The 26757-nt window shown below is 45.2% G+C and overlaps 1 protein-coding gene across 3 annotated transcripts in view; it reads left to right on the top strand.

Annotated features, from left to right (window-relative positions):
- The first annotated feature begins 5813 nt into the window (after positions 1-5813).
- The window catches only part of fat4 (FAT atypical cadherin 4), a 98933-nt gene continuing 77989 nt past the window's right edge, over positions 5814-26757 (top strand). For all 3 annotated transcript variants that reach the window (XM_029511778.1, XM_029511777.1, XM_029511776.1), the window contains exon 1: positions 5814-11228. In XM_029511778.1, the coding sequence (XP_029367638.1) occupies positions 6126-11228 (5103 nt within the window). In that variant the 5' untranslated portion in view covers positions 5814-6125. The remainder of the gene's footprint in view (positions 11229-26757) is intronic.

Genomic DNA, 26757 nt, shown 5'->3' with positions numbered 1-26757 from the left:
ATTACGGAACCGACGCTTAAACAATGAGCTGAAACTGACTGGGACGCTCCAAAAAGTGGAGGAGCTGTATATCCAAGTGATGAATGAAGAGAGAAAATGTGTTTGTGTGAGAGAGAGGGAGAGAAGGAGCGATGGAAGAACTTTTGGTTTCCTTGTTTCGATCCGCACTTCTGCCTCTCTGGTTCCACAGTTCCTGGAACCATTTGGCTGAAGAGAGCAGATCAGTGAGGTTGAGCGATAAGCTCTGGCCCTCAGCCGGTATTCCAGTTCATCCCAAAGGTGACAGATGGGGTTGAATTCGAGGCTCAGTTAAGTTCTTCCGTGCAAAAACTGGAAAAGAAAACATTCAACGTGTGGGGACGTCCTCATTCTTACACCCACGAAGCGTATTTATCTGCCTCAACTGCCGCCAAGCGAAGTGATTCAGCCTAATGTCACGTCCGGACATTAACTCATGCAGGTTTTTAAGTGCAAAGACGGGTCAACCGCTTGATCACGTCATCCTCATCGTTCTGCTCCTTTCTTGTTTCTCACCCGCTCTAACGTGAAATGCCTCCCGTGCGTTTCATCCAAAGATTTGTATACTGTAACCGAAGAGTTCGCCACGTCAACATGGCCGCTCGGTGCCGAGTGCTTGGCCCTCCTCCCTGAAATGGATGATGACTGTTTGGTTTGTTTGGCAAACGTCTGCGCAGAGGATACCTCGGAGAACTCCCATCTAATGTACCCGACAGTAGATTTTACTGATTGATATTTATTTCCTCCCGCTGAAGAGAGCTCAGCGTGAGTGGATGGGTGAGATGGAAACTGCGGGGTCGCTGGGAAAAACTGCGGCAGAATACCAGGATGACAATTTGAAACCCAGGAGCATGTTAAACAAATACAGACATGTCAGCATTAAGGCCTGGCCGTGCACACGCTCGTTATTAGAGACGAGAGCGGCGTTGTTTTGCTGGCTCTCTTCTCTAATAACGAGCGAGGCCCGAGGCGTACAATAACCTTTCTGTAGCTCACTTTTTAAAAGCCCATTCAACTCCACTCCTGTTGCCCGAGACTGAAACCAACGATTTGCTTGTAAAAGACAAAAAGCAAAACAAAAGCACGGCACAAATTTACCATCCTCTTCGCCGGCGTTTCCCCCACGACCCTTCAACGATGAGAACTTTGCTCAAGAGCCACCGAACAAAAAGACGACGATCCGCTCTCATTTTTTATTTAAGTCAAGTTACCCTTCGAACTCGATTGTTTGTCTTTTTCTTTTTTTTTCAGCAGCAGCAGCAGTTCATTCAGGTCAGATCTCATTTCTGTGCACTTCACAGGAGACAGAACACGGAGCATGAATGGCTGCTCTGGATTACTGCAGCCCTTCATCTTCTCATTGACTCCCACATTTGATCTTTATGACCGAGCTCTGACTTTACAATATGCTGATAGATTTTATGAGGGCAGGCACCGTACCTGCACTCTGCTTTTTTTCAGAGTGGCGGAAACAGCCTTTGATGGTTTGAAGTAATCTTATTTAGGGGGATTTCACTTTTCTATCTGACGTCCGTCTGCCCCGCTACACATGTTGGTGAATCAACAGAGCCAAAAAAAAAAAAATAAAAATCTTGTTTCACTTAATTTTTATCATTCTCATGAATGTGCTGTTCTGGGAATTTTCCAGAATTGTCCAAAAAAAAGGTTGGCACATGACTTGTCCAGGAGACATCGTCATTGACCGCTGACTTTATATCAAATCCAACATTTCATCAGCCTGAACAAACGTCACAGCGGAAAGAAACTTTTCTGGATGGGGAGCCGCACTCAACCAACCAAAGCGTCGCTGTAAGACACCGAGCCCCATTAGAGATCCAAACGTGTAAAAGGAGTAAAGCTGCTCCGGATTAAAGTGACGGAATAGAATGTGATAGTTGTCCTAAAATAAGAAGTTTGTTTGGTTTGAATGGGTTTATTTTGAACATTGAAAAATAAAGTTAAATAGGAACATAAACAAGAAAATGTAATTATATCAAACATTCGGTGAAATCATACAACAAAAATAAATGAACTGGTCGAGGAACTTTACACAACTGCCTTTCATTTCACCATTAAATGGTCACGATAAACTGTTTTCTCTCTTTGTTGGCAGATCTACTTTCTGCTGTAGTTTTACAAGCACTTACAATAATGAGATATTTTATCAGTGCACGTCGTTTAAAGAGTCAGACTTTGGTCAGACCTGAAGCTGAAGAATTAAACTACATTTCTAAAGCGGTTTTATCTAAAGCACCTTCCTTTCATTCACCTCTTTGCATGGTGATGGCGGTGAACCTCAGTTTACCAAAATCCTGCGACCTGCAATTCATTACAACCTGCTTTATACTTCAGTTTTCTACCTTTGTAACACACATGCACTACGCCAACTGCTCATCCTCACACCTACAGGAACTTCATCAGCAATTAACCGAACATGTGTGCCTCTGGACTGCAGGGATGGAGGAGCAGAGGGAGAATTACTTAATAGCTGAGGATCTACTAGAGGCCCTTAGCAGACGCAATGGGGCCAAAACAAAAATAAAGAATTGGGTGGTTTCTCCTCGAGGAGAGGCCAACGGGCTGTTTAACTTAATCCCACTGTGCGCACATGTGCGATAATGATATTCCATGTTAATCTGTTTTGTTTTTTTTTATTGACAAGCCTGATGGAGTAGTTCACATTTCTGCCACCGGGTGTCAGAGGAGGATTTTACATGGAGCCCAGAGGATGAGCAGGAGATTAAACTTCTCATCAACCTGCCCGTGTGGTTTAGACATTATGTCACGATATCATGAGCACCTAAAGATTGGAAGGGCTCTCTGACGCAGCTAGCACTATTGTTTTTCTTTTTTTCTATGATTGTGTGCCTTGTCTAGTAGAACCTTGTAGATGAAAGGTCGCCGGGGAGGTCGCTGAGTCATAAAACTACTGGATGTGTACCAAAGAAGGAAAACTTTAACTATCCCCCCTGTTTCCCTGATGCCATGACGGCAGAACTCATACATACGTAGACAGGTTGACAAACTGCCTCTCACTTTGCTGCTGTATTTGTGGGTGTTTTAGGTGCTCCGTTGCATCAACATCTCTTCCACGTCAAAACGAATTGGAGGATCAGCGACGGCAGGAGAAAGCAGCAGTCAGCATGAGGGAATTAGCGCAAACATAACAACAACCTGATATTTATATCAAAAGCATCCTGAGAGCTCCAGGCTTAGCCGGAGTAATCAGGTTAGCCGAACATCTCCTGCGAGGAAGTAATCTGCTTTGATGCTCTGTCTGCTACCAAAACATTGAATCTGTGTCAGATTACGCAGGCTGAGCAGCTACCAAAAAAGTCCAGCCCACTCTGTAATTCAATTACACGAGTTGACTCATGTCCTACTTAACATCCAGGCAGCCAACGTCCTGATTACAGAAGCCACAAATTGTCAAATACCAAACCTGAATAAACATTTATGTCTCTCAAAACCAGGAGGGTTGTAATTATCCTCTGTAATGTTATTTCACAGGACAGATGAAGTGCAGCACATGAGTTCAAGCAGCGAGGTTTATTTCCTCCATGATCGACGCAGAAATTCGAAACAGTTTCTTCTCTCTGCAATTAGACTTTTCCATGAACTTGTCTGACCCCAAGCCGACCTCTTCCCCGGGCCTTTCAAATAATAATAATAATGATTTGAAAAAAATCAAAAAATAAACCAAAAACAAACTAAGAAATCAATCAGAAATCAATTTCTGTGCGATGATGTGTTTTTCCCCAGTGGACCATCAATAAAGTTTGTGTTTGAGGAGATTTTGGTTTGGTATTTGAGTCAAGTATTTCTCTTGAAATAAACAGAATAAATCTGCCTTTTTCTGATGGTGATGAACAACTTCTAAACACCGACTAAGGAATCATTTTGCTTGTTTGGATGATGATGTTGCTAATGCAGGAAAAGTACGAACATGCCAATGTGAAAACATTCCGCTCAAGCACAAATGAAAATTAGTTAAATGTTTGTTTCACTCAGCTAACTGACATATTTACATTTGTTGAACTCGATTCAAAAACTCTCATATGATAAAATTAATTCAGACGATTTGGTCAGCGAAAATAGAAAAAAAAACCCCATAAAGCTTAATTTGGATTATCATAAATCAGCACATTAGTATGAGAAGAAGATTAAATAAAAAAAATGAATTACTTTATGATCAGCTTTCCAGTTATATGTGATCACAAATCACAAATAAATAAATAAATAAACAAATGAAAAATGCTGGACTCCAGATTGTCTATAATTCTTGTACCAAAAGTTTTGACCAACATGTAATTTAGTATTCACTTCATTCCAGCTCTAAATGTCTCTTCTGCATTGTATATTTAAATTTCAACATGGAGCCAATTAAGTTGGAAAAATTAGCGTTCATATTCGTGGGTTTTGTTTAATAACTGGTTTTCACAGAGAGGACATCTGGCGAACGTCACAGGGTGACACCGAGATCTCTGCTTTGCTTCGAAAATCGAAAACAGCTGCCGGTAAATGTGAATCTGCAGAGCTTGATGTTTAATATGTGAAGGTATGTTGTCCAGACAAACAGCAATTTCCATGTGTTGATGCTTGTTTTGCAAAATGATGATCAGTGTCACTGATGCTCTGGATGATCTCATCTGTCATTACAGGCAGGAAGAAATAAAAAGCCTTAAGCAGAGAAGTCGGATTATTTTTGGTATATGCTTTTATTTCCAGGCAGCTTTTACATGTGCATGTGTTCATATGAAAAAAAAAAAAAGAAAAAAAAAAGACATCTACCTCAAAGTCTAAAAATGACGAGCCTGGTATTTAATCTAAAGTCTGCAGCCTTACATGTGTTAAATCATTTGTCTCCTGTTCCTCACAAACATCTTTTCAAATGTAGAAGTACCGTGATTTGACCAATAGATGGAAGTATCTGCTCACAGTTAAGAATTTAAGCGGACCATCAACTTCCACCAACATGGGGCTTCCTTGGCCAAATAATTATCATTGGAAAATCCACAAAAATGGATGAGGGCACAGTGGACTAATCAGAAATTAGAAGAATATCAATAACAATAACCTGCGGGACAAATATGAATGCGTTTAATATTCCCAACAAGCACAAATTCACTTTTATACTGAAATTAAATATTCATTTGTTTCATCTTTAAAATATGCAAAATGTTTATTGTTCTTTGCTGCATTATTAAGATACTTATTATACATTCAATCAACAAACACTTTACTTGTGTTTAAAGGGAAACTTTCATGTTTTTTTTTATGCATTCTGTAAGATGAATTTGTTCCTCCGAATCTTTTGACTCTTTTGACCTTATTTGTATTTGGGTGGTAATTAATAGTCCCCTGTTTTGTTTTGTTTTTTTTTTTTACCTGTGTATTTGATCGACATCCTCGTCCACGTGAGGGGGGGCGAGGGGCACCTCACAGAGGAGGGAGGGGGGACGGCGGTGGGAGGGCGGCAGGATCGCAGCCATCCAATGGGATCGGCGATGGGAGGGAGTTTGCCGAACTCCGGCTTTGTCCTAAACTTACTGGGGGAGATCTGAGCACAATATGACTGAAGCTCCTGCACCGTCCGTTGGCTCAGCTGCACGCACGCACTTCTCATCCTGCGCGCTGACTTTGGATAAACTTTTTTTTGTCTCGTCTTTACGCATCTCCGAGGAGCGGGGAACTTTTCTTCTTTTCTTTTGTTTTGTTTTTTAAATTGTGGCTTTGCCTTTCAAGGAATAGCGTTGAGAATCTTTTTCCTTTCTTTCTTTCTATGAGGAGTTGAAATGAAACTTCCCTGATCTGCAGGAATCAGTCTCTCCACTGAAGCCGGAGGAGGAAAAAAAAGAAAAAAGAAAAGAAAAGTGCGCAGCTCGGCGCGGCGCGGCGCAGGAGGACCAGGCAGGAACCCGTCTGGACTTCTGGAGTACTCTGGGACACCAGAGGAGTGTGTGGAAAGATCTGCTGTTGTTGGATTTCACTCTCTCTTTGCACCTTTGTTGGAGTACGATGCTTTAGCGTCCCGTCCGACGTCGGTAAAACTTTGATGCATCATCGGCATGGACTCAGTCTGAGAAAGGTGGACCGGCTCACTCACCATGGCGCTCGCAGGGATGGCTTTAGGACGGCTTCATTTGGTTCTGCTGATGTTGTGGACTCTGTCGCGGTACTCAGCGTCCAGCCAAGTCCGCCAAGAGTTTCGGGTCCTGGAGGAGCAGCCCGTCGGCACCTACGTGGGCACGATAGAGACCAAGCCCGGTTTCAGCTACCGCTTCAGCGAGAATCACAAACTTTTCGCCATTAACGGCACCACGGGGGTCATCTCCACCTCCGCGGTCATCGACAGGGAGCTGCTGCAGAGCGATGTCATCAACGTGGTGGTGCTGTCCAGCCAGCCCACCTACCCGACCGAGGTCCGGATCGTGGTTTTGGATATTAACGACAACTCTCCGGTGTTCCCGGACGCGTCCATCGTCGTGTCCTTTAAGGAGGACGCCAGCAGCGGCAGGCAGGTGATCCTGGACACCGCCACCGACTCGGACATCGGGAGCAACGGGGTGGATCACACCACCTACAGAATAGTGAGAGGCAACGAGCAGAGGAGATTCCGCCTGGATATTACAGTCAACCCCAGCGGAGAGGGGGCATTCTTGCACCTTGTTTCCACCGGAGGCTTGGACAGGGAGGTGACTCCCTTCTACCAGCTCCTGATCGAGGTGGAGGACAAAGGGGACCCCAAAAAGTTTGGCTACTTGCAAGTGAACGTCACTATTCAAGACATAAACGACAACCCCCCCATGTTTGAGCAGGACCAGTACCAGACCAGCGTGTTTGAGGATGCAGCAGTGGGCTCCAGTGTGCTGCAGATCACAGCATCAGATCAGGACGAGGGGGCCAATGCTGAAATCAGGTACTTTTTAGATGAGGGGACGCCTTTCCAGATAGACCCCAAAGCAGGTACGATCATCATAAAGGAGGGTTTGGATTATGAGAGCAAGAAAGAGTATTCGCTGACCATCCACGCTGTAGACAACGGGGTGCCCTCCCTGTCAGGCAGAACGGAGGCCACCATAAAACTTTTAGACGTGAACGACAATGACCCCGTGGTGAAGTTCAGGTATTTTCCCACCACCTCCAAGTTCGCCTCTGTTGATGAAAATGCACAAATTGGCACGGTTGTGGCTCTGCTCACCGTCTCAGATTCAGACTCCCCCACGGCGAATGGAAACATATCCGTTTCAATCTTAGGAGGCAACGAGCAGAGACACTTTGAAGTGCACACGTCCTCCGTGCCCAATTTGAGCCTGATCAAAGTAGCCAGCGTGTTAGACAGAGAGAGGATCTCCTCCTACAACCTGACCGTGTCTGTGTCGGACAATGGCAGGCCCATGGCCCGCTCCTCCTTCGCCAGTCTGGTTATTTTTGTGAATGATATCAACGATCACCCCCCCATATTTCAGGAAACGCTGTACAGAGTAGATATCAGCGAAGACATACCAAAAGGCAGCTACATTAAAGGGGTCTCTGCAACAGATGGTGACTCCGGGCAGAACGCCAACCTGCGCTACTCCCTGGTGTCTGGAAACGCTTTGGGCTGGTTCTCCATCAGTGAAAACAGTGGTCTGGTTACCAGCGCTGCTTTGCTGGACAGGGAAATAGCATCTGAAATTGTGCTCAACATTAGTGCCAAAGACCAGGGGCTGCAGCCCAAGATTTCTTACACTAAGCTGATAGTCAACATCACTGACGTGAACGACCAAGTGCCCACGTTCACACAGAGCACGTATCACGTGTCTCTGGTGGAGCACGCTCCTGCTGGCACCGAGCTGGTGCTGCTGTCTGCCTCGGATGACGACCTCGGGGCCAATGGAACTATCCGGTTCTCGTTTGATGCAGAGACTCCGGTCGGTGTCCAGGAGCTGTTTCGGCTGGATGTCGTGTCAGGGCGATTAAGCACGGCAGTGGAGCTAGACAGGGAGGATCAGGCCTCCTACTTACTCCACATCCAGGCAGCAGACGCAGGCAGCCCCCCTTTGCACTCTGTAGGAAAAGTCAACATCACCCTGAAGGATATCAATGACAATAGGCCAGTTTTCTACCCCGTGCAGTATTTTGCCAATGTGAAAGAGAACGAGCCCTCAGGTTCTTATGTAACCACAGTTTCAGCCACAGACCCCGACTTGGGTCGAAATGGCACGGTGAAATATATAATTACAGCCGGAGATGCTTCCAAATTCCGCATTAACAGCAGCACAGGGAAAATCAGCACGCTCGTGCCCCTGGATAGGGAGGAGAAAACTGCTTACCAGCTGCAGGTGACAGCAGCAGACGGCAGCGGCCTGCGGTCGCACACCCAAGCCATTGTGACTGTGACGGTCATAGACACACAGGACAACCCGCCAGTCTTCAGCCAGAAAGTCTATAGCTTTGTCATGTTCGAAAATGTCGGCATCGGGACCGTAATCGGCACGGTGTCGGCCACCACTGTAGATCTGAACACAAATATTTCGTATCTCATCACCTCGGGCGACCAGAGGGGCCTGTTCACTGTAAGCAGCTCAGGCCAGATCACAGCGTCGAGCCAGATAGACAGAGAGGAGCAGGGCTTCTACCAGCTCAAAGTCGTAGCCAGAGCTGGAGAGATCACAGGAGAAGCTTATGTTAACATCACCGTCAAGGACTTGAACGACAACGCTCCTCATTTCATTCACGCCGTGGAGCATGTGAGCGCGGTGGAGAACTGGAGCACAGGTCACGTCATCTTCCAGGCGAAAGCCTCAGACCCCGACGAAGGCACGAACGGCGTGGTGGTCTACAGCCTCAAACAAAACCCCAAGGGACTGTTTCACATCCACGAGAAGCACGGCCTCATCACGCTGACCGGGCCGCTGGAGGTCACCACCAGCTCTTATGAGGTCGAGGTCCTCGCATCAGACATGGGGGTCCCCCAGCACACCTCCAGCCTCGTCCTCATCGTGAGTGTCTACGACGTGAACGACAACTCGCCGGTGTTCAACCAGCTCTCCTACGAGGTCATCATCCTGGAGTCTGAGCCCGTCAACAGCCGCTTCTTCAAAGTGGAGGCCACCGACAAAGACTCCGGTCTTAATGGGGAGATTATGTACGACATCGCTGGCGGCAACGCGGGTGACGTGTTTGGCATATTTCCAGACGGGCAGCTGTACATCAAAGCGGAGCTGGACAGGGAGATACAGGACAGATACAACCTGGTGGTCGTGGCCAAAGACAGAGCCGTGGAGCCGCTCAGCGCCACCGTCAACGTCAGCGTGATTCTAGACGATGTCAATGACAACCGCCCCCTTTTTAACAGCACCAATTATGTGTTTCACTTTGAGGAAGAGCAGAAGAGGGGGTCGCTGGTCGGCCGGGTTTTCGCTGAGGATAAGGACTTTGGCCCAAACAGCGAGATCAGATATACATTTGAGACGCCGCAGCCCAACTTTGAGCTGAACGCCATCACTGGGGAGTTGACCAGCACGCTGCAGCTGGACCGGGAGTCGCTCATGAGACAAAGAGGCGCCGCTGTGTTCAGCTTCGCCGTCGTCTCGTCAGACCAGGGTCTCCCCAAGCCCCTCAGAGACCAGGCCAAAGTGCAAGTTTACATTCAAGACATCAACGACAACCCGCCTAAATTCACCAAGGACATTTACCAGGCCTCCATCTCAGAGTCGGCTCCAAACATGACACAGTTGCTGAGAGTCTCGGCCTCTGATGTGGACGAGAACAAAAACGGACTGGTACGATATCACATCGCCGAGGGCAACGAGGAGAGACAGTTCAGCATTGACAGCAGCTCTGGACAGGTGACGTTGGTCGGGAAGCTGGACTATGAATCCACGTCCTCCTATTCTTTGAAAATCATAGCTGTTGATGCTGGAGCTGTGCCCCTTTCATCCTCCTGCATGCTCAGTATCAGCATCCTGGACGAGAACGACAACTCCCCCTCCTTTCCTAAATCCTCGTTGTCTGTGGACGTGTTGGAGAACATGAGGATAGGAGAGCTGGTGGCCTCCGTGACCGCCACCGACGCAGATTCGGGTCCAAATGCAGACATAACGTACAGCATCACGGCCACAAACAACCACGGCACGTTCAGCATCAGCCCCAACACCGGGAGCATCTTTCTGGTCAAAAGGTTGGACTTTGAAACTCAGTCATTCTACAAACTCAACATCACTGCAAAGGACAACGGCAGACCGCCGCGCTCTTCCTCCATCCCCGTGGTTATTCACGTCAGGGATTTCAATGATAACCCACCCGTGTTTACACCTGGTGACATTTTCAAATCCATCCCTGAAAACCTTCCAATCTCAGCCTCGGTCATGACGATCACAGCTCATGACACAGATGCGGACATCAACGGCCAGCTGGAGTACTCCATTGTCCAGCAGATTCCCCGGGGAGGCCACTTCAGCATTGACCCGAGCTCTGGGCTCATATATACCAACAAGGAAATCGACAGGGAATTCTCCAATCTGTTCGAGCTGACCATCAAGGCCACAGACCAGGCGGTTCCGGTTGAATTCCGCCGCTTTGCCCTGAAAAACGTCACGATATGGGTCACGGACCTGAACGATAACGTCCCCACGTTTGTTTCCCAGAACGCTCTTGTGGCTGAGCCCAACATTGTCATTGGCTCCATCCTGACAACAGTACTGGCTGATGACCCCGACGAGGGGGCTAACGGGGACGTGGAGTACGAGCTGGTGGAAGGGGACTCTGACACCTTCATCATGGACAGGTACAGCGGGGATATTCGCCTGGCCTCCCAGCTGGTGCCGTCCAGACTCATGTACACCCTCACGGTGTCGGCCACCGACCACGGCACAGACCGCAAGACTTCCAGAACCGAACTGACCATCATCCTCCAGGGGATGGACGGGCCTGTCTTCTCCCAGCCCAAATACATCACCATCCTCAAAGAAGGTCAGCCGCCGGGCACCAACGTCATCTCCCTGGACGCCTCGAGCCCGCGGGGCTCCGCCACCAGAGTGGAGTATTTCATCGTGGCGATACGCAGCGGCGGGAAAGCGGTGGGGCGCCTTTTCACCATCGGCCGCAACACTGGAGTGATACAGACGGCCGCGGAGCTGGACCGAGAGCAAGGCTCCGACCTCTACCTGGTGGATGTGTACGCCATCGAGACGGACGCCAGCCAGCCCAGGACACAGCGTGCTGAGGTTAGTGTACTGCTGACTTTTCTGTTCCCTACAGGTGCTGGAGGCCACCGTGTATTCTGCTCTGTGGGTCTATCTGATCTGTTTGGCGAGGACGGGGCATGAACTCACCCACTGGCATTTGCTCGAGACATTTGGATGGAATAAGTGTAATGAGATCAATGTCTGAACTGGAAAAAACACGAGGAGTGAGACTGTCCAAGTCTCACACACACACACACAAAAAGAAGCAGAGCCACCTCTTGCATTTGTCTGCTCATTAATTAAATTCCTTTTCTTTTTTTTTTTTTTTTACGCACAGCTCTGAGTTATATTAAATCATCATTTTCTTGGCCATCACTAAGAAGGCCTTGTTCTTTGGTGTTATAACTTTATTGCTCCCCATGTCCAAAAACATACTAGTCATAACAATTCATCTTGAACGTGCCTCCTCTAATATCGGAGCGGTCTGGGAAAGGGAAATGAGCGTTGCATGCCTTCTGCACAGACTTCTCCTGTTCTCTCATGAGCAGAAATATTCTTATCAGCGGATATGAACTGCACAAATAAGAAAAAAGAACAGCATTTTAATTTCCCCGCTGTAGACATAAATCATTCAAGACTGCTGTTTCAGGTTCAAAAGCAGATGATGTTTTCCTCAGTGTTTCAGGCAGAAATGAAAAAGAGTCATTTTCATGTTCTTTTAGCGCAGGTATGCCTCATCACTGCCAGTATTACTTTGAGCCCTTTAGCCTCAGGCTGTTTTGGCACCGGGGTGGTCTTGGGGTGCCTTTATACCACCGGGAACGGCTCCACAGGCAATAAGTGACCATTAAAATTGGGTGACCTCTTCAGACTCAGTAAAAAGACACCAAGAGCAGATAGAGTGAAACCTAAGCTGTGCACTGAGTTAGCTTTGTGCTATCCACCTTTTTTTTTTGGGGGGGGGGGGTTCCCTGAAAAAGAAAAGAAAAGATGGAGTAAGTGTTGTGAGGAAACCATAAACACAGTTTTGTGTGGCTGAGGCCTAGACACCAGTCAAATGAAAAACAAATGTGAGTCTATATATGCTTTGGAAATCTTAAGCAGTTATTACAGGCTTGATCACACACACACACACACACACTCTCCGCACCCCTTTTATTTTCTTGGAGTAAAAGACTAAAAAGGTGTGAAGTTCTCCTCCTCTTCAGAAATGTGTTTTTTGTGTTATGCCTGATGTGAACAGATTTTGGACTTTCAGATCAGCGGGACGCTGTTGACAGTTGTTATTGATGCCTTTTCAACCGCAGAAGATATTGAAATTGAAATCCAATACAGCAATTGGCTATTTGGAGACAAACTCACATATTATTGACATCAGGGATTACTTGGCAAAATCGCGTTAGCCGAGTTAACTTAAAGGTTTTTGCCGAGACCAAATGGGAATATCAAATGTTCTCTCACTTTGCCTGCAGGGAAGATGGCAATCTGCTTTCCTGCAGACTCTACTGTCGGGCTAATGAGAGAATATCGTCTCCAGTCCCAAACTTTAAACTGGAGATTGCTTTCATGCTTAGCTTGAACTTTGTCACCCCTTGGAGAGATAGCTTTACCATACCACCTGGCTGAGCACTATGAGAAGCATGAGATATAATAACTCAGAGGAATTCATATGACGTTTGGAAAGATGGACAGTTTGGGCTTTTTTTTTGTTTATAGCTATAATTTTAACAGCACAAAAGAGCCGGTCACAGTCGTACTGTTTGTATCTCCTCTGTCACTGAGACCTCAGAGCGTGCTGTAGTATAATAGTGTAAACCTTCAGACTTAGACTAATGTTTTTCCACTGCAGTGTTTATACACCATATACCCGGTAGCAACTGGGGGATTATTTCCATCACTGGGGTTGTGACCCTTTCACATTCTCCATTTCCCTTTCTCCCCATTGATTGGATGCACGAGGGGAAGCTGGCATTTTTCCCCTCTCTGCTATGCGCCGTGTGTGATGTTTTGGAAAAACTCAAACAAAGGGAATTGGGCTGCACATGCTTTATCGATGATCATGATCTTAAACATCCCAAGGCCTCGCGGGGGCTTTCTAAGAGAAAGATGGGGATGCGGTTCAGGGTCATTCCCTGACCTTTGTGGCATCTTGATTATTGATGAGATCAATCATTGCTGGGCTGGGTGTCCCGTTTGTCTCTTGTTTGGGTTATGCCTGATGTCGGATGGAAGTATATTTAAGTCAAGCTGCTGTGCAAAAAAACTGAGAGAGTTTGTTGATCAGGATGTATGTGGTTGTTCCACTTGGGTAGCTACTAAGTGGCAGCTTGGAATATTACTCAAATGACTTCATTACCTAGAAATCTCTCTCTTGCTTCCTGTGACTAACTGTATTAGAGAAAAGAGAGGCGGGGGGGCAGTCTTTTGGCATCAGATTCATCCATTGTTGGTGAATCCAGATTCCACTCATATTTTTAGGAGGATGTTTTCTATTTCACTCAAAGTTTTGATTCATTACATCCTGCATTGTCCTCCTGTGGTTTCTCGCTGACCCCCCCCCCCCCAAATGACCCCGGTGGCCGACTTCTGCTTCCATGAGCTGAAGATTTCAGGTGTTGGTTGCACTTTTTGGCCGCAGCTGTAATCAGCGAAGTGACAGCAAGTGTTTCCCATCAGCTGGAAGAGACTAAACACCTGCAACTCACCGAGGCAGTGACGGACTGAGCGTGAATTTATTTCTGAAGTGAAATATGTTCTTCCACAATGTTTGGTTTTTAAATTGGTGATATTAGCAGTTAAACAGGAGATCAGGTGTAAAACCAGGTCTACGTAGATGTGCAGATGATTCTACTGAATTGATAACCTCTGTGGTTTATTCTTTGATTGAATTATTGTTTTTATTATTTTTTAATGACTGAATGAGAAGCAGGTTTTGAAGGGATACTCCACCAAAAGCCTCCATAACCCCTCGGTCAGACTGGATCCACAGTAGATACAGTAGCGACATTTCATAGTTAATTAAAGTTTTTCTTAATTTAAATGTCCTCAGTCACTTCTGCAGTATAATTCATCTCTTCGCGGTTACCTTGCTACCAGCTTCTGAATCAGATTTATTAAAATCTCTTGGATGAATAGAAGCCACATAAATAGCCCACAGTTTTGTTTTATTATTTTTTTATTTCTTTGTCCCTGGACTCAGCTGTTTACATTTGTCTAAGTCAGTTTTGTGACTGCAAAAACCCATGTTTCCATACACAAAGGAAAAACAGTTTCAGGTGGAGTGTTGCCTGTCACCTCAGCTGTCTCTGTTTCACGTCTGCCTCCTCTTCACCCTCTCTGGCCCCTGTAGATCAGACTGCTACAAACTTTTTTCCTTAAACTCACTCTGAATTAAGTGCCCTTTTTTTTTTTTTTCCAGAGAGGCCCCCAAGTGCAACATCAGTCCTTGCCCCCTCCTCTTAAAGTCATTGTTCCCCCACTGAAAGTAAACACAGTCGGAGTGTTCGGCAGGCCTTCCTTTGTTTTGCCTCCGCGATTCGGGAGGCTTTTGTTATTTTTCTGTCTGTGCCAGCTTCTCGCCTTGGCAGATTTAGGAGTGTGTATGGATGCCCCTGTCAGCCAGCTTTCCTCCCTTCACCTCTTCTCCGGAGGATTGAGCCGTGCAGACTCTGGGAGTGTTCTGGAGGTGTCAGACGCTGTTGTTGGGAGTTGTGGGAATGAATGAAGGAAGAGGAGCGGCGGCTGTGGTGGGAGGCGTTTTTAGGAGGCTTTCTGGTAGCAGGGAATTAAAGGGAGGGAGAAACGAGCGCAGGGCTCTGAAGAAGCTGAGGGAACTGGAGGGCTCGATCTCCCTGCCTGGGGCCTTTTGAGCATCACTGTCGGGGAATGCCGATGGCTCAGTGAGATACATCTTTGTTGCTATGCACAAACTGAGCACCCTTCACTCCTCCTCCCAGTTAACATGTGTATCTCCACATCTTTGCATCTCCTTTGTGTCTGCCTGCCTGTTTTGTGTCTTTGAGAAGCTGTTTGTGTGTCTCTCTCTCTCTCTCTGTCTGTTTATGTGTTGCGGATTAGTCTGATTTATAAATCTCATTGGCAACCGACTTCAAAGTCTCTTTGCTTTTGCTGCCTGTCCGTCTTTTTGCTCTCTCTGTATTCTGGTGACACTGAACCTCCTCCAACATGAACTTGGATGTGATGTGATTAGTGCGTCAGACTCAGTGGTGAGAAAGTGACAGGAAATAGAGGTCGATTTATTAAAAAAAAAAAAAAACATAGAGGAATATAAAACCTGCACAGCCAGCCAGGTCGACCAGGCAGGGAGGAGAAGGTCATGTACAGCTGGACAACATGATACGGATGTTGGGTTTTCTTTGTGCATTTGTGTCTGTGAGTGAGTATTAATGAAAACTGAAATATTTAACAGTGTTACAGGGAGCCCCCCTTAGAGGTGCTTTTAATGTTCATTGAATCATCAAATCAAATAGAATTAAAAAAAAAAAAAAAAAGGCTTTGATTACCTTCAAATTATACACAAGCTAAGTGTTAAAATTTCATGTTCCTCAGAAGGCCCATTTTTATAAGAACTGGATGAGGAGCGATGCAGAACAAACTGCATCCTTGTGTGTTGTAATTCATGGTCTGATTGCCGTATTTCTTTGGAGTGTGTCCTTTTATGCACGCATGCTTGCGAGCAGGCGGTGTCGTTCCAGTCTCAGCCATAATTTGTGCAGTATAATCAGGCTGGACACGCTCATCTAAAAAATAAAATGGTATTCAAGAAGGTGATCTGGTCTGCCTGGTAGGTGGTCTCTCCGGGGTGAACCTGTGGTGGTGGGGGGGGCATCTGTCCGTTTTATGAGACGATTGCCATAAAAGTTGGATAAATGTTCGGTCATGCATAGATGCAGACGAGCAAACGCTGCCAGGAGCGCACACACACACACACACACACACACACACACACACACACACACACACACACACACACACACACACACACTCACACACTGACCACAAACTCAGCCTCTCCGTAAAGTGCAGGAAAACCTTTAAATGGTAGCCACAGTCAAAATAGTTGAGTTTTAATTTAGATTATTATGATTTTGTTTCTGTCAAATAAGATCACCGGGATACTCTGCGACTTATTCAGCAGGTTCGAACTCGAGGCCTTAATGATGTTTGTGGTTTTTTTCGACCTTTTATTACACGAGACTGTTTGTTAGTGTTTGTCGTGTTCCATTTATTTTGTGGCACAGTGGAACTATGTTTGGAAAAGCTTTAAGCGCTCATGGCCTCCGTCCAGCTCGTTCGACCACATCAGACGAGTATTAAAGTCAGGGTGCTCCTCCACAGACCTCTTACCGCTGGACGTTTTAGCCGCAGGTGTACGACTGGCTGTCTCACATTTCAGCGCCTTCCACTCACCGGCCTGGCAGCGTCCATAACACGGCTGCTGTCGAGCTGGTGGCTGAGAGGTCAGAAACAGGGTCATATTGTTCTTCTGTGCCATGTTCAATAAAGTGAGGCCAAGCATCAATGAAAGAGGAAAACTAAACCTTTTTTTTTTTTTTTTTTTTTTTTGGCAACAAGCCACAAAGGCTGTTAAATCCCACAATTCACCACTCACTTTCACTCTTTTACCAACCAGGCAGATTTTTTTTTTTTACACGACTGAATCCGATTCATTATCCATGACATTCTTTTCCATCCAAACAAAATTACATTATTCTGTCGCTCGCTTGTCTGTCACCTGTGGTCTTTGGTTCACTCTGCTGCCAGTGCAAAATGTTCAAATTGAAGACTTGACACTTATTGTGAGAAGTAAAAAAAAGTTTTAGGAAAAGTCACAGTGAATGAAGTGAGTTTGTGCAGGAAAAGTTAAGAGCATTTTCTTTGTGAAGATTTCAGCCCGACTGAGTGACACTTTTATATTTTTACCTTTTGGCCCCTATAAAGTGGAATCTAAAGTTTGTTTTTCAACCCCCTTCATACAGAAATCTAACTTTTAATGACCCCACAGATTCATCTCATGACCCCCTGTGGAGATCTTGACCTCTAATTTGGAAAGTGTGCCCTAAAAAATATCAATTTAACAAGAATAAGAAGAGAGAAGCTCAAACTTGAGAAAATAGTGTAAATCAGGATTATGTATCCGAACCAGGTTTGTTGATGCTGCTGTTGTCGGTTTTTGGTCCATGCCACTGAAGCCCATCCCCAGATCTGAGTCAGGTTTCCAGCTTCGGTTTTAAAGGATATTGCGACATTTAATAAACGTAAACTGACGTGGCATTACTGTAAATGACCTTCAGATTTCAATGGTATTGTTTTAAATTTGTAGCGCTCAGGCTATTGTGCTTTGTGGCAAACTGTGTTGTCCTGGTGTGGTGACCCCACCCTGCCGCTACTCTAAACAGGCTCAGAGAAAAAATTATTTACACACTCTATTTTTTTCAGCTTGGTTTGCCACTAAATTGTGTTTATAAAGGGAATATACAAGAGTATTAAAAGAAAACTCTTTCATCTCTGCGGTTGTCCGCAGGCCTTTTAATTTTTTTTTTTTTTTATCTTATTTTTGCCCCTTTTCTGACTCTTGCAAAGTCAATACAGGACGTTGGGTTAGAATAATAAATGGATGTGGCCGTAGCTGTGCGTGCTCCACGGAGTTTTGCATCATCGGGTTTATTTTCACATCAGAGATACATTTCTCCTGCTCTGTGACTTCGATTGTCACGCCTCATTTGGGAGGGGTCATTCCTCTGTCTTTAAGCGCACATGTTCGGACCAAATGTGCGACCGAAATAGTGTTAATCTCGGCCCGAGAATGCCTTTCTCCTTTGGTCTGCAGAATCAGGCGTGATCAAAAGGGAGCCGTTTGCCATTTTCGCACCGGGAGGGAGGAGAAGGGCGGGGATTTTCTTTAGACTGCAATCAGAAGTTGTGATCTAAAGTTTCCAAGCTTTGCAGTCACTCCACCACAGCAAGGTCGAAGTGGAGATGATCAGGTACAAGCGATGATTTTTACAATTTTCCCCGCAAAGTCATACAGAGGGATCTGTGCCTGAGTATGACTACATCCCAGAGATTTCTTCATCACTTCTCTCTGCACTGTGAAGGGACCGTAAAATATGACCAAGTCTGTCCAGCTCAGGCTAACATAAAAAAAAAAAATAATAATAATAATAATGTTCCACTACTTGCAGAGGGTTGGAGAGAAAGAGGGAGAGCGGAGGGTTGATTTTGGCACATATTCTCTGTGGTAATAATGGATCCCAGCTACAGAATGATTTGTTCTTACACGTGACTTACAAAGCTCCGTAGCGTCAACAACACAGTCAAACACATCCACATGCAGAAACACACTGCGGATTTCCATAGTTTTTCAGAGCTCAGACTTCACCGCGGAGCCTCGCTGACCTGTCTCTCTGCCTTCTGAATATAAAAAAGAAGGGGGGCAGGCAGCAGGTCACTCCTGCTCTTTCGCACGTCTCACTTCCTGTCAGCGACACCTCCGTAGTGACATTTTGGGCGGTCGGCCCCCGCCTCTGGGGGACATCAGATGAGAAGGAGCGAAGGGATGATGGTGCCTTTCTGCTTTGTCTCCACTGTTTTCATAGAGACCCCCCCCCCCCCACCCGTGGTAAGACAAGCGACCCCCGGGCAGGAAGGGGTATCTCCCACAGCTCGGACAGATAATTTAAGAGCTAAGTTGGAAATGGAGGGAGGAAAGGGGAGTGGGTGTGTGTGGGGGGGGGGGGGGGGTTTAGTGTCAGAGACTCGAGACAAGCAAAGATAGACTGGCACCAGAGAGCGAGAGCCCGTGTTATTGTTATCTCCCCTCTTATTTTATGAGTTTTCCATCAGGAGATCTGCTGCAGCTCCGTGTGCGCTGAACACTCCAGCTGTATTAAGAGGTTAACCATATTATGATTTAGCATTTGTACAGAACTTATTCTTTTATGTCTTCTGGTTGTTGGGATTATTATTACTTTTCAGGCTTGGAAAATTATGGTTCTCCCCCCCCCCTTTTTTTTTCTGAGCTGTGCAGGTCTTTACTCCCAAAAAATAAGCCAAGCCACAGTCGATTAGCAGCTGGTTTCAATTTTGGAAATTGAAATATTTCAGCTCTCAAAATGTCCCTGCATGACTTTTCCGGCACTATGTGTCGATGCAAGTTGTTAAGTCTTTTTTTTTTTTTTTAAATCATGCAGTGAAAGTGTTGGCTGTAATTCTGCTCAGGCTCTTCACTTGACAACTTGTTGGCCTTGTCCTGGACCTTGAAACTGTCCTGACCTATCCAGTCTGATCTAATGGGTTTTCCCCATGGTTTACTTTTTTGTATTCTTATATATGCTTCTTTTGCAAACAGTTCTGTGCAGGGGTTGTTGTGTACCTGACTTTAAAGGTCCCATATTGTATAATGTGAGTTGTGCAAATCAATCAGGCTTAGGTCCAATATTGATGCTGTGAAAGTACGAAAATGCTCAGATTAATGCACACGGCCTGTACTTCGCTTTAAAGTGAGCCGTCGGCTCTTCCGTAACTTTGTGATGTCACAATAAGCCCACCTGAATTTATTTCTCTGTGGCTGAAATCTTCTGTATTTTACAGATAGCAGCACTTGAAATAAAACATCAGCGGTGTGATACGGAGGACCTTTAAATTGTTGTGGAGATGAAAAGGCTTTGAAACATATCAAACGGACTGAGATTTTTCATTTTTCTTCAAAGGAGAAATATAAAGTTCACCAAAAATATGCTTTTTCCCTTTGAGGTATCTATTCCATTGCTCCATACTCCACAAACAGGCCCAAATAAACTAAGTATCTGTCACTTTGTGCCGCCATAGGATGTATTTTATGGTGAGTTCTGCCGAAGCGACAGGTGCTTCTTATCAGGTGTATTTGTGCTGCATTGTTGACTCTGAAGTATCTTACAAACGTCCAGAAACACACCAGATTCCCCCCTCGTTAAATTGCCCGTACACATCATCCTCCCCTGGGTCGTTTTACAGAAAGGCTGTGGTTGTTTGAGAACGTAGCCGAGTGGAACGTCTTGGGGGGAAAAACAGCTTGTGGTCACCAGGACAATAAGTCCAAAGCATGAGCCTCACTTTGGAGGATTATTATCTCATTCAAGGGAGATTCTTGGATGAGAGCCGGGCTCTGTGTTGGCGCTGCTACTATTTCCAGGGCAGTAATCCTAAAGCATCTTTTTTTTTTTTTTTTTTTCAGTGAAATATCATAAAGCGAGCTTTGCCTTCCAACACGGTGTGCTGTATGGGCTCCGTATGGCCGCCAGCGGGGCCTGGCCCCTCTGCAGTACACAAAAACACTGTGTTTACACAAATTTTCTAACAACTGATGTGCTGTCAGAAACAGAGAGCAGAGAGAAGTCCTGGCTTGAAATAGCTAACCATTTTGGTGAGTGCGGCCTTCCTCTCGCCTCTCCACTTGGGCCTGTTTAATTGAAACCAGCTGGTGAAAGTTCTGGGCAGCAGAGTGCAGGATCAAGTCAACGTGACTGAAGCTCTCGCTCGCGATCGGGGTACCTGAGCTGCCCTCCTCGGCTTGTCAGACAAAAGCTATGTTTTCATTAAAGCGGGCGATACCTCCAGCTGCAAATGAAAAAGGAAAGTCTGACTGTTGTGAGCTCTTTAAGGGGCAAAGGAGAAAGCTCTGGCTCTGGTTTCGATTACATTCATTGACATTGTGCTATTTTTACTCGTTTTGCTTCTCCCCCCCCTTTTTTTTTTTTTTTTTTGCCTGCTCTGTGATTTTTACAGTCCAAATGCCTGAAGTGGCCTAATTGGATCAAACTCTATTGTGCTAAATCGTGAAGGTGTAATTCAACCAAAGTGCTCTCATTTCACGCACTTGTTTATTTTGACTCTGTTTGGATTGTCTGTGTGCATCTGCACTCTCACATGCACAACTCCTCCCAACAGCAAATGCCTTCATCCCTACCCACCGCTGTTCTTGCATACTTCTTTGCACAATTTACCAAATCTTGGCGCCCTCCTCTCATTTTTCTGCAGTTATCCTGCTTGGCACTGACACGTAGCTCAGCGAGATGAAAAAAGAAAGAAAGAAAGAAAAAAAAAAAAAAAACCCACTGAAAAAATGAATCATCCACAACTTTGTCTAAACTTGGCTGCCCTGCTGTTGACAGACAGATCATAATGAAGTCTCTCTCTCACAGGACATTGTGTTCTTATGGTATTACATGGAGGGTGATCAGATATTACATTATGTCTCATTCTGCTGCAGGGGTCTGTCGCTGCTAGTGGGGCTTCACTTACACCGAGCCCTTCAGAGAGAGGGCAGAGACGCTGTGGGTAGATGAGCGAGAGCTATAGATCAACAATGATGCTTGTGTTGACATGACTTTATTTAAATATCCATCATGCCTAAAGAGCGAAATAAGGAGAAGGAAGCAGTAGCATGTATGAGGGAGAAAGTAAGCTAGACGTGTGTGTGTGGGCGTGGGGTGTGTTTGCATCTTACCCCTAAACCCGCTGCAGCCTTCAGTCACGCCAGCTGCCTCAGTGCTAATCCCTCCACTTGCAGATTTACACATGATCCTGCGGAGGCTTCTTGCCATTTGATGCAGTTATTTAGTAATGAGTGAGCGGCCCGACGGAAAGCAACACTCTCGAGACGCTTCCCAGTGAATCATGTGACCTTCGACCTGACTTGGCAAAACTTGAGCGGAAGCACTGACTCTTGTTTTGGCAGCTCAACAGCCAGCTTATGAGTGTCAGTACGCATGTTTTTGCGTGTGTGTGTGTGTGTGTGTGTGGATACACACGGGCGTCCATTAGTCGTTTGTGTATATGTGTGTGCGAGCAGCGTTCACATGTGTGACAGGGTCCTACGGCGCGCTAGACTGGCAGCCTTAGCATGAACTCTGCATGCTTCCTTTATCCCTCTGACGTCTGACAAGGCTGAGACGCTGTTGGTAATGATGTGGTTATTACTTCCCATCATGCCTCACTGCAGGCTGGGCTGTAAAAGGAGTGCAGGATATTCTCTTCGTCCCTCGTGGGTTTCGTATGGAGGCCAGCACTTTGCAGCTCTTTTATGAAAAGCTCTCTCTCTCTCTGCTGAAACGCTTCACTGACACACTCATGGGGTCGTTATTCACAAAACTCGAGTGTGACTCCGTCAGTTTTATCCTGTGGGAGATTAAAGCATAAGCCTCTGGTGTAGTTCCAGCATTTAAAAATTATTTGTATTTTACTGAGGTTTTAAGGATGAATCACCTGCACTTAGTTTAGAGGTGCAGCAACAAATAAAATACAAATCGGCTTTGAATAGTTAGTTAATCAATATTACCAATATTACAACAACACACAACAATTTTTTGCTGCACTTTTGCTTCCTTATCAAGCTTATGTCCTGTTGTAGCTGATGGTTTCAGCAAAAAGCTGAGCATAGCTGGGCCATGATGGTGGAGGCCAAAGCAGAGCTAACATGAGAGTTTTGTCAGATTGTTTTGTGGATGTGTGACGTCAAAGTGATGCCAGTTCACTTTAGCCTATTAGCATATAAGATGCTAATGTCAGTGTTTTGTTTGCGGCTTATTAAGAGTTAAAGTTGGATAAATTCAAGGCAACCCAGTTCACGTGTTTGTTTTATTGCTCCAGCTCTAAAGTTCCTGCTGGTGTCAATTTTCTGCAGCCGTGATGTGTTGTTTTTGTAAATTAATGCACAGACTGGGAATAAAAAAACAACAAAAAACAAACAACTAAAATCAACATATCTAGGCGTCTCCGGCATTAGTGCTCGCTGTTTCTTCAAGAAAAAGATGGCACAATCACATAAAATTATATGGGTCATAGTTTCAATTTCAGACCCCCCCCCCCACCTTTGGGTTCTGATTATCCTCCTCAGCTCTGAAGCTCTCAGCACAGAAATAATTCGTAATGGGCCGTGGGCATCGGATTTCGAATCGCCTTTGAAATTCAAGATTTCTTCGCAGACTTTATACATGGCTCCCGCTGTTGTCTTTGCACGAGCCCTTTATTCGGACTGCGAGGGAGCCGTACTTGCCCCCGGGCCTTGAGTAATGCCAGCTGTGGCCATATGCAACCAGTTTGATCCCGTCTGCCCCCAGCCTACGACTCCATATGCGGACACGGTGCTGTTTGGCATTAACACGGCGACGACTCCGGTCTTTCACTGGAGCTGGGGTTGTATATCTACCTCCTCCTGCTCCACATGAGGGTCATATGACTGAGGGGGTAAATGTTGAGGTACGACGTCAGTCTGACATCAACACCGAGTTACATAAGTCCAATTTTCTCAGAAATAGATTTTCTATTGTACAGTTTCTGTCTTTTTCTGTTACACACAGCGAGCAGTTTGACACAGAGACATTTGATGATGGTTTTGTGTTGTTTTTAGTTTTTTTTTTTTTCCTTTTTGTGCAGCAGAGTCTGACATCAGAATAATTCTAATATACAACAATTCAAAGTTCAACCAACTTTGTCTTCTCCAATTTACAGACTTACACAACAACTTTCTACCTGCAAATAAGTTTTGGCAAAAACATGACTCTCAAAAAATGATGTCTTTTCTGCACTTACTGATGAAACTGTATCCGCCGAAGCAAAAATATTAATCACATCCACAAAACAATCCTGTTAAAGTCATTACCGGTGCAGATTAGTTGTTAAAAAAAAGAAAATGTTTTTCCTCGACTCAAGATTTGGTGCTTTCAGTTATGTTAAATGAGCTTCCTCAGCAGACAGAGTTTGCCAAATTCACCACAAAGTTGCAGATGTTGGAATTTGTCAGTTCATGCTCAAAAATACTTTCTTTTTTTTTTTTTTGGAGCATTTTATGGACTTTTCATCCACATCAAAGTTCATTCTTGACCCTGAAAAGGAAACTAGTCCTCTGACGCATCCATTTTATTAGTTATATGTTTGTAATATCCAACTCCAACAAACAACTCCATAAAGAGTTTGGTCTAGACCTGCTCTGTGTAGAAAGCGCCTTGTTGTAACTTTATGATCGATTTGATTTAGATTTAGTCATCATGTGGGATTATTTTCTGTATGTTCTGACAACGCTGGGATGACTTAGGTGTGCAAGTATTCAAATAAAATCATTTAAGGGGGCCAAATGAGGGCGTTTCAGGATTTATCCTCATAAGGCGAAATGAGTACCAGCATTTAACTAACCTCATTATTTGGAGAGGGGGGAAAAAAAAGACAAAAGCATTTTTATTTCCCTCATTAACCTTATTCTTCTGTCAAACTCTGATTCATATTAATATGACACAAATTAGCCCCCTGCAACCATTACTCCATTGTTGGTGTTGTTTACGTCGTTGTTTTTCTCCGCCGCTCTGCACTCTCTTTAATTAATTCTTGCACCGAAGAAGTCCCGGGATGGTTCATTTAGCGCGTATATGATTAGGACCAGCCGGGAAGATCAGAGGCTCTTTTTTATTCCATAGCACCGATGCTAATTCATCCGGCCCCCCCTTTACTTCCCCCATCCTTTCCTGTCTTGTTGAGAGTTTTATTCTTTCCAATCATCCAACCCCCCCCCCGCCCCCCCGCCAAACTTCTTCACGCGGTTTTGGTGCTGAATGAAAATGAGCTCTATCATTTCTTTAGGGGTTGGAGGGACAGATCAATGGATGGGACGGATAGAGACCCCAGTGTGGAGTCCTTCCCTCCAGGTCTCTATTGAGCAGAGATTACATCGCCGGTCGGCGGCTGTGAGATGCAGCGCTCCACTGGCAGGCACCAAACACGACTCACAGGGGTCTTTTCAAACCTCACCATTGTTAGTGAGGGATTATTCTTTGGGTTGTTATCCCATTACGCTGTAATGGTAGCAATTTTCTGCTTAGGAATTTGGCTTTTTCTGAGGGGATGCGGGGGTATGCGTCAGGATGTTTCTGAATCAGGCATTTATCATCGGTAATTTGTAAAAAACCTAATAATAATTTAAAATGTTAGACTACTTCCCCACAGCTGGTGAGTTTTTAGAGGAATCCCTTCAGTTGTCTCCTGGATCTGAATTTGAGAAATGAGTTTTAACAAAGACGCTGATAGCCTGTATTTAAATGTGAAAGAGCAGGTCTTGCTGTGTGTGTGTGTGGTTTAGTTGGTTGGGGGGGGCTGCCACCCTGAATTTCAATTATTATGAAAACTGTAGGAAATGATGGTATTAAAGGATTGTTTTTTTTTACAACACTTCTGGCCTGATATCAGAGCTCCTCCTCGTAACGCTTAAGTCGAAAATTCTTGGAATATTTTGGGTAATTTTTTTTTTCTTCCTGAAATGAGCAAAACGAGCCTTTTTTCTTTATTATGGAACGGGACATCAACAAGGCTTTTCAAAGTAATGCTCTTAACAGGTCATTAAGCTTTTTTTTTTCCAGTTTTTTTTTTTTTTTTTTAGTTTTTCTGTAAGTTTGCCTAAACACTAAAACCTTGTCTTTCACGTCTGATTAGTGACACTTTAATAAAGTCGTTTAAAGTTCAGCGGACTGAATTTTCCACCTTTTCTAGTGTTTCTATGGTCACGGGGAAACGACCCGCATTCAGGCCTGTGCGCAATCTTTTAAATGCAAATCCTTTAAAAGTAACTGTGTAATTCTGTCTATGGGGACTCTCCCGACTTGGCCGCGAGAGAAAGTGTTTTTTTATATAAGGCATCCACGGCTGTTTTTCTTTCTGTCTTCTTGATCTGACAGCAATTGACTAAGCCAGTCCTTAAGGCGTGACAAAAGCTTGGCAAAATCTTTACATTTCTTTTCGTCCTGTCTCCCCCCTCTTCTCTTAACTTTACTTGGATGGGCCAAGATGGACAAAGCCTGTCTTCTCTTCCACTTGATTGGGTCAGAAGGCTGAAGTTAAATGTTTGGTTCAAAATTGTCTTAGCATTCCCAGCATCATGTTTTGTTTTCTTTCCTTTATCTCTTTATTTATACATTTATTTAATTTTTTTTTTTTTTATGGCGCTCAGGGAAACTCGGAAGAGTATGTCGAATGGGCCACAATCAAATCATTTACGGTGAGCTCACAGCGAAGGAAATAATGCATTTTATATGAGGATGCCGAGGCCGAGGCAAAGTCCCCTCAGCAACATGTGAGAAAACTCTCTCTCGCTCTCCATTACTCTCTCCTTGCTCTCTCGCTCTCTCTGTCCCGCTCTGTTTTACGTATTGAAATTATAGCTGTCACCCACTTCATGCGGAGGAGAGCCAGGGGGAAGCAGGTCATTGACTTGATTTTCATGGGAAGGCTGATTTTGGCCATTCAGGGTCTGATAGGTCCAGTATTGACAGCCCTTTGCGCGAGGGGAGGGGAGCACGCCGCCTTCATTGTGCCCCACGGTTTGCTGAGGAAAAACAAGAGATCGCTTGGGAGACAAAGCCCTCAATGGGAACAGTAGCCCCTGTGTCCCCCCTTGCCTCTGACTGCTGCTGCTGGGAGGCTTGTGTCTTCCATTCTGGCCTCAAGTGCTACTCCCACCCTCTCTCAAACAACCCCGCCACCCCTGTCTCCCGCTCTTTTTTCATCCTGTCAAGTGGCTTGCAGA

The sequence above is a fragment of the Echeneis naucrates genome, chromosome 10, assembly GCF_900963305.1.
Source record: "Echeneis naucrates chromosome 10, fEcheNa1.1, whole genome shotgun sequence".
Taxonomy (NCBI): domain Eukaryota; kingdom Metazoa; phylum Chordata; class Actinopteri; order Carangiformes; family Echeneidae; genus Echeneis; species Echeneis naucrates.
This window is presented reverse-complemented; position numbering and strand designations above follow the sequence as displayed.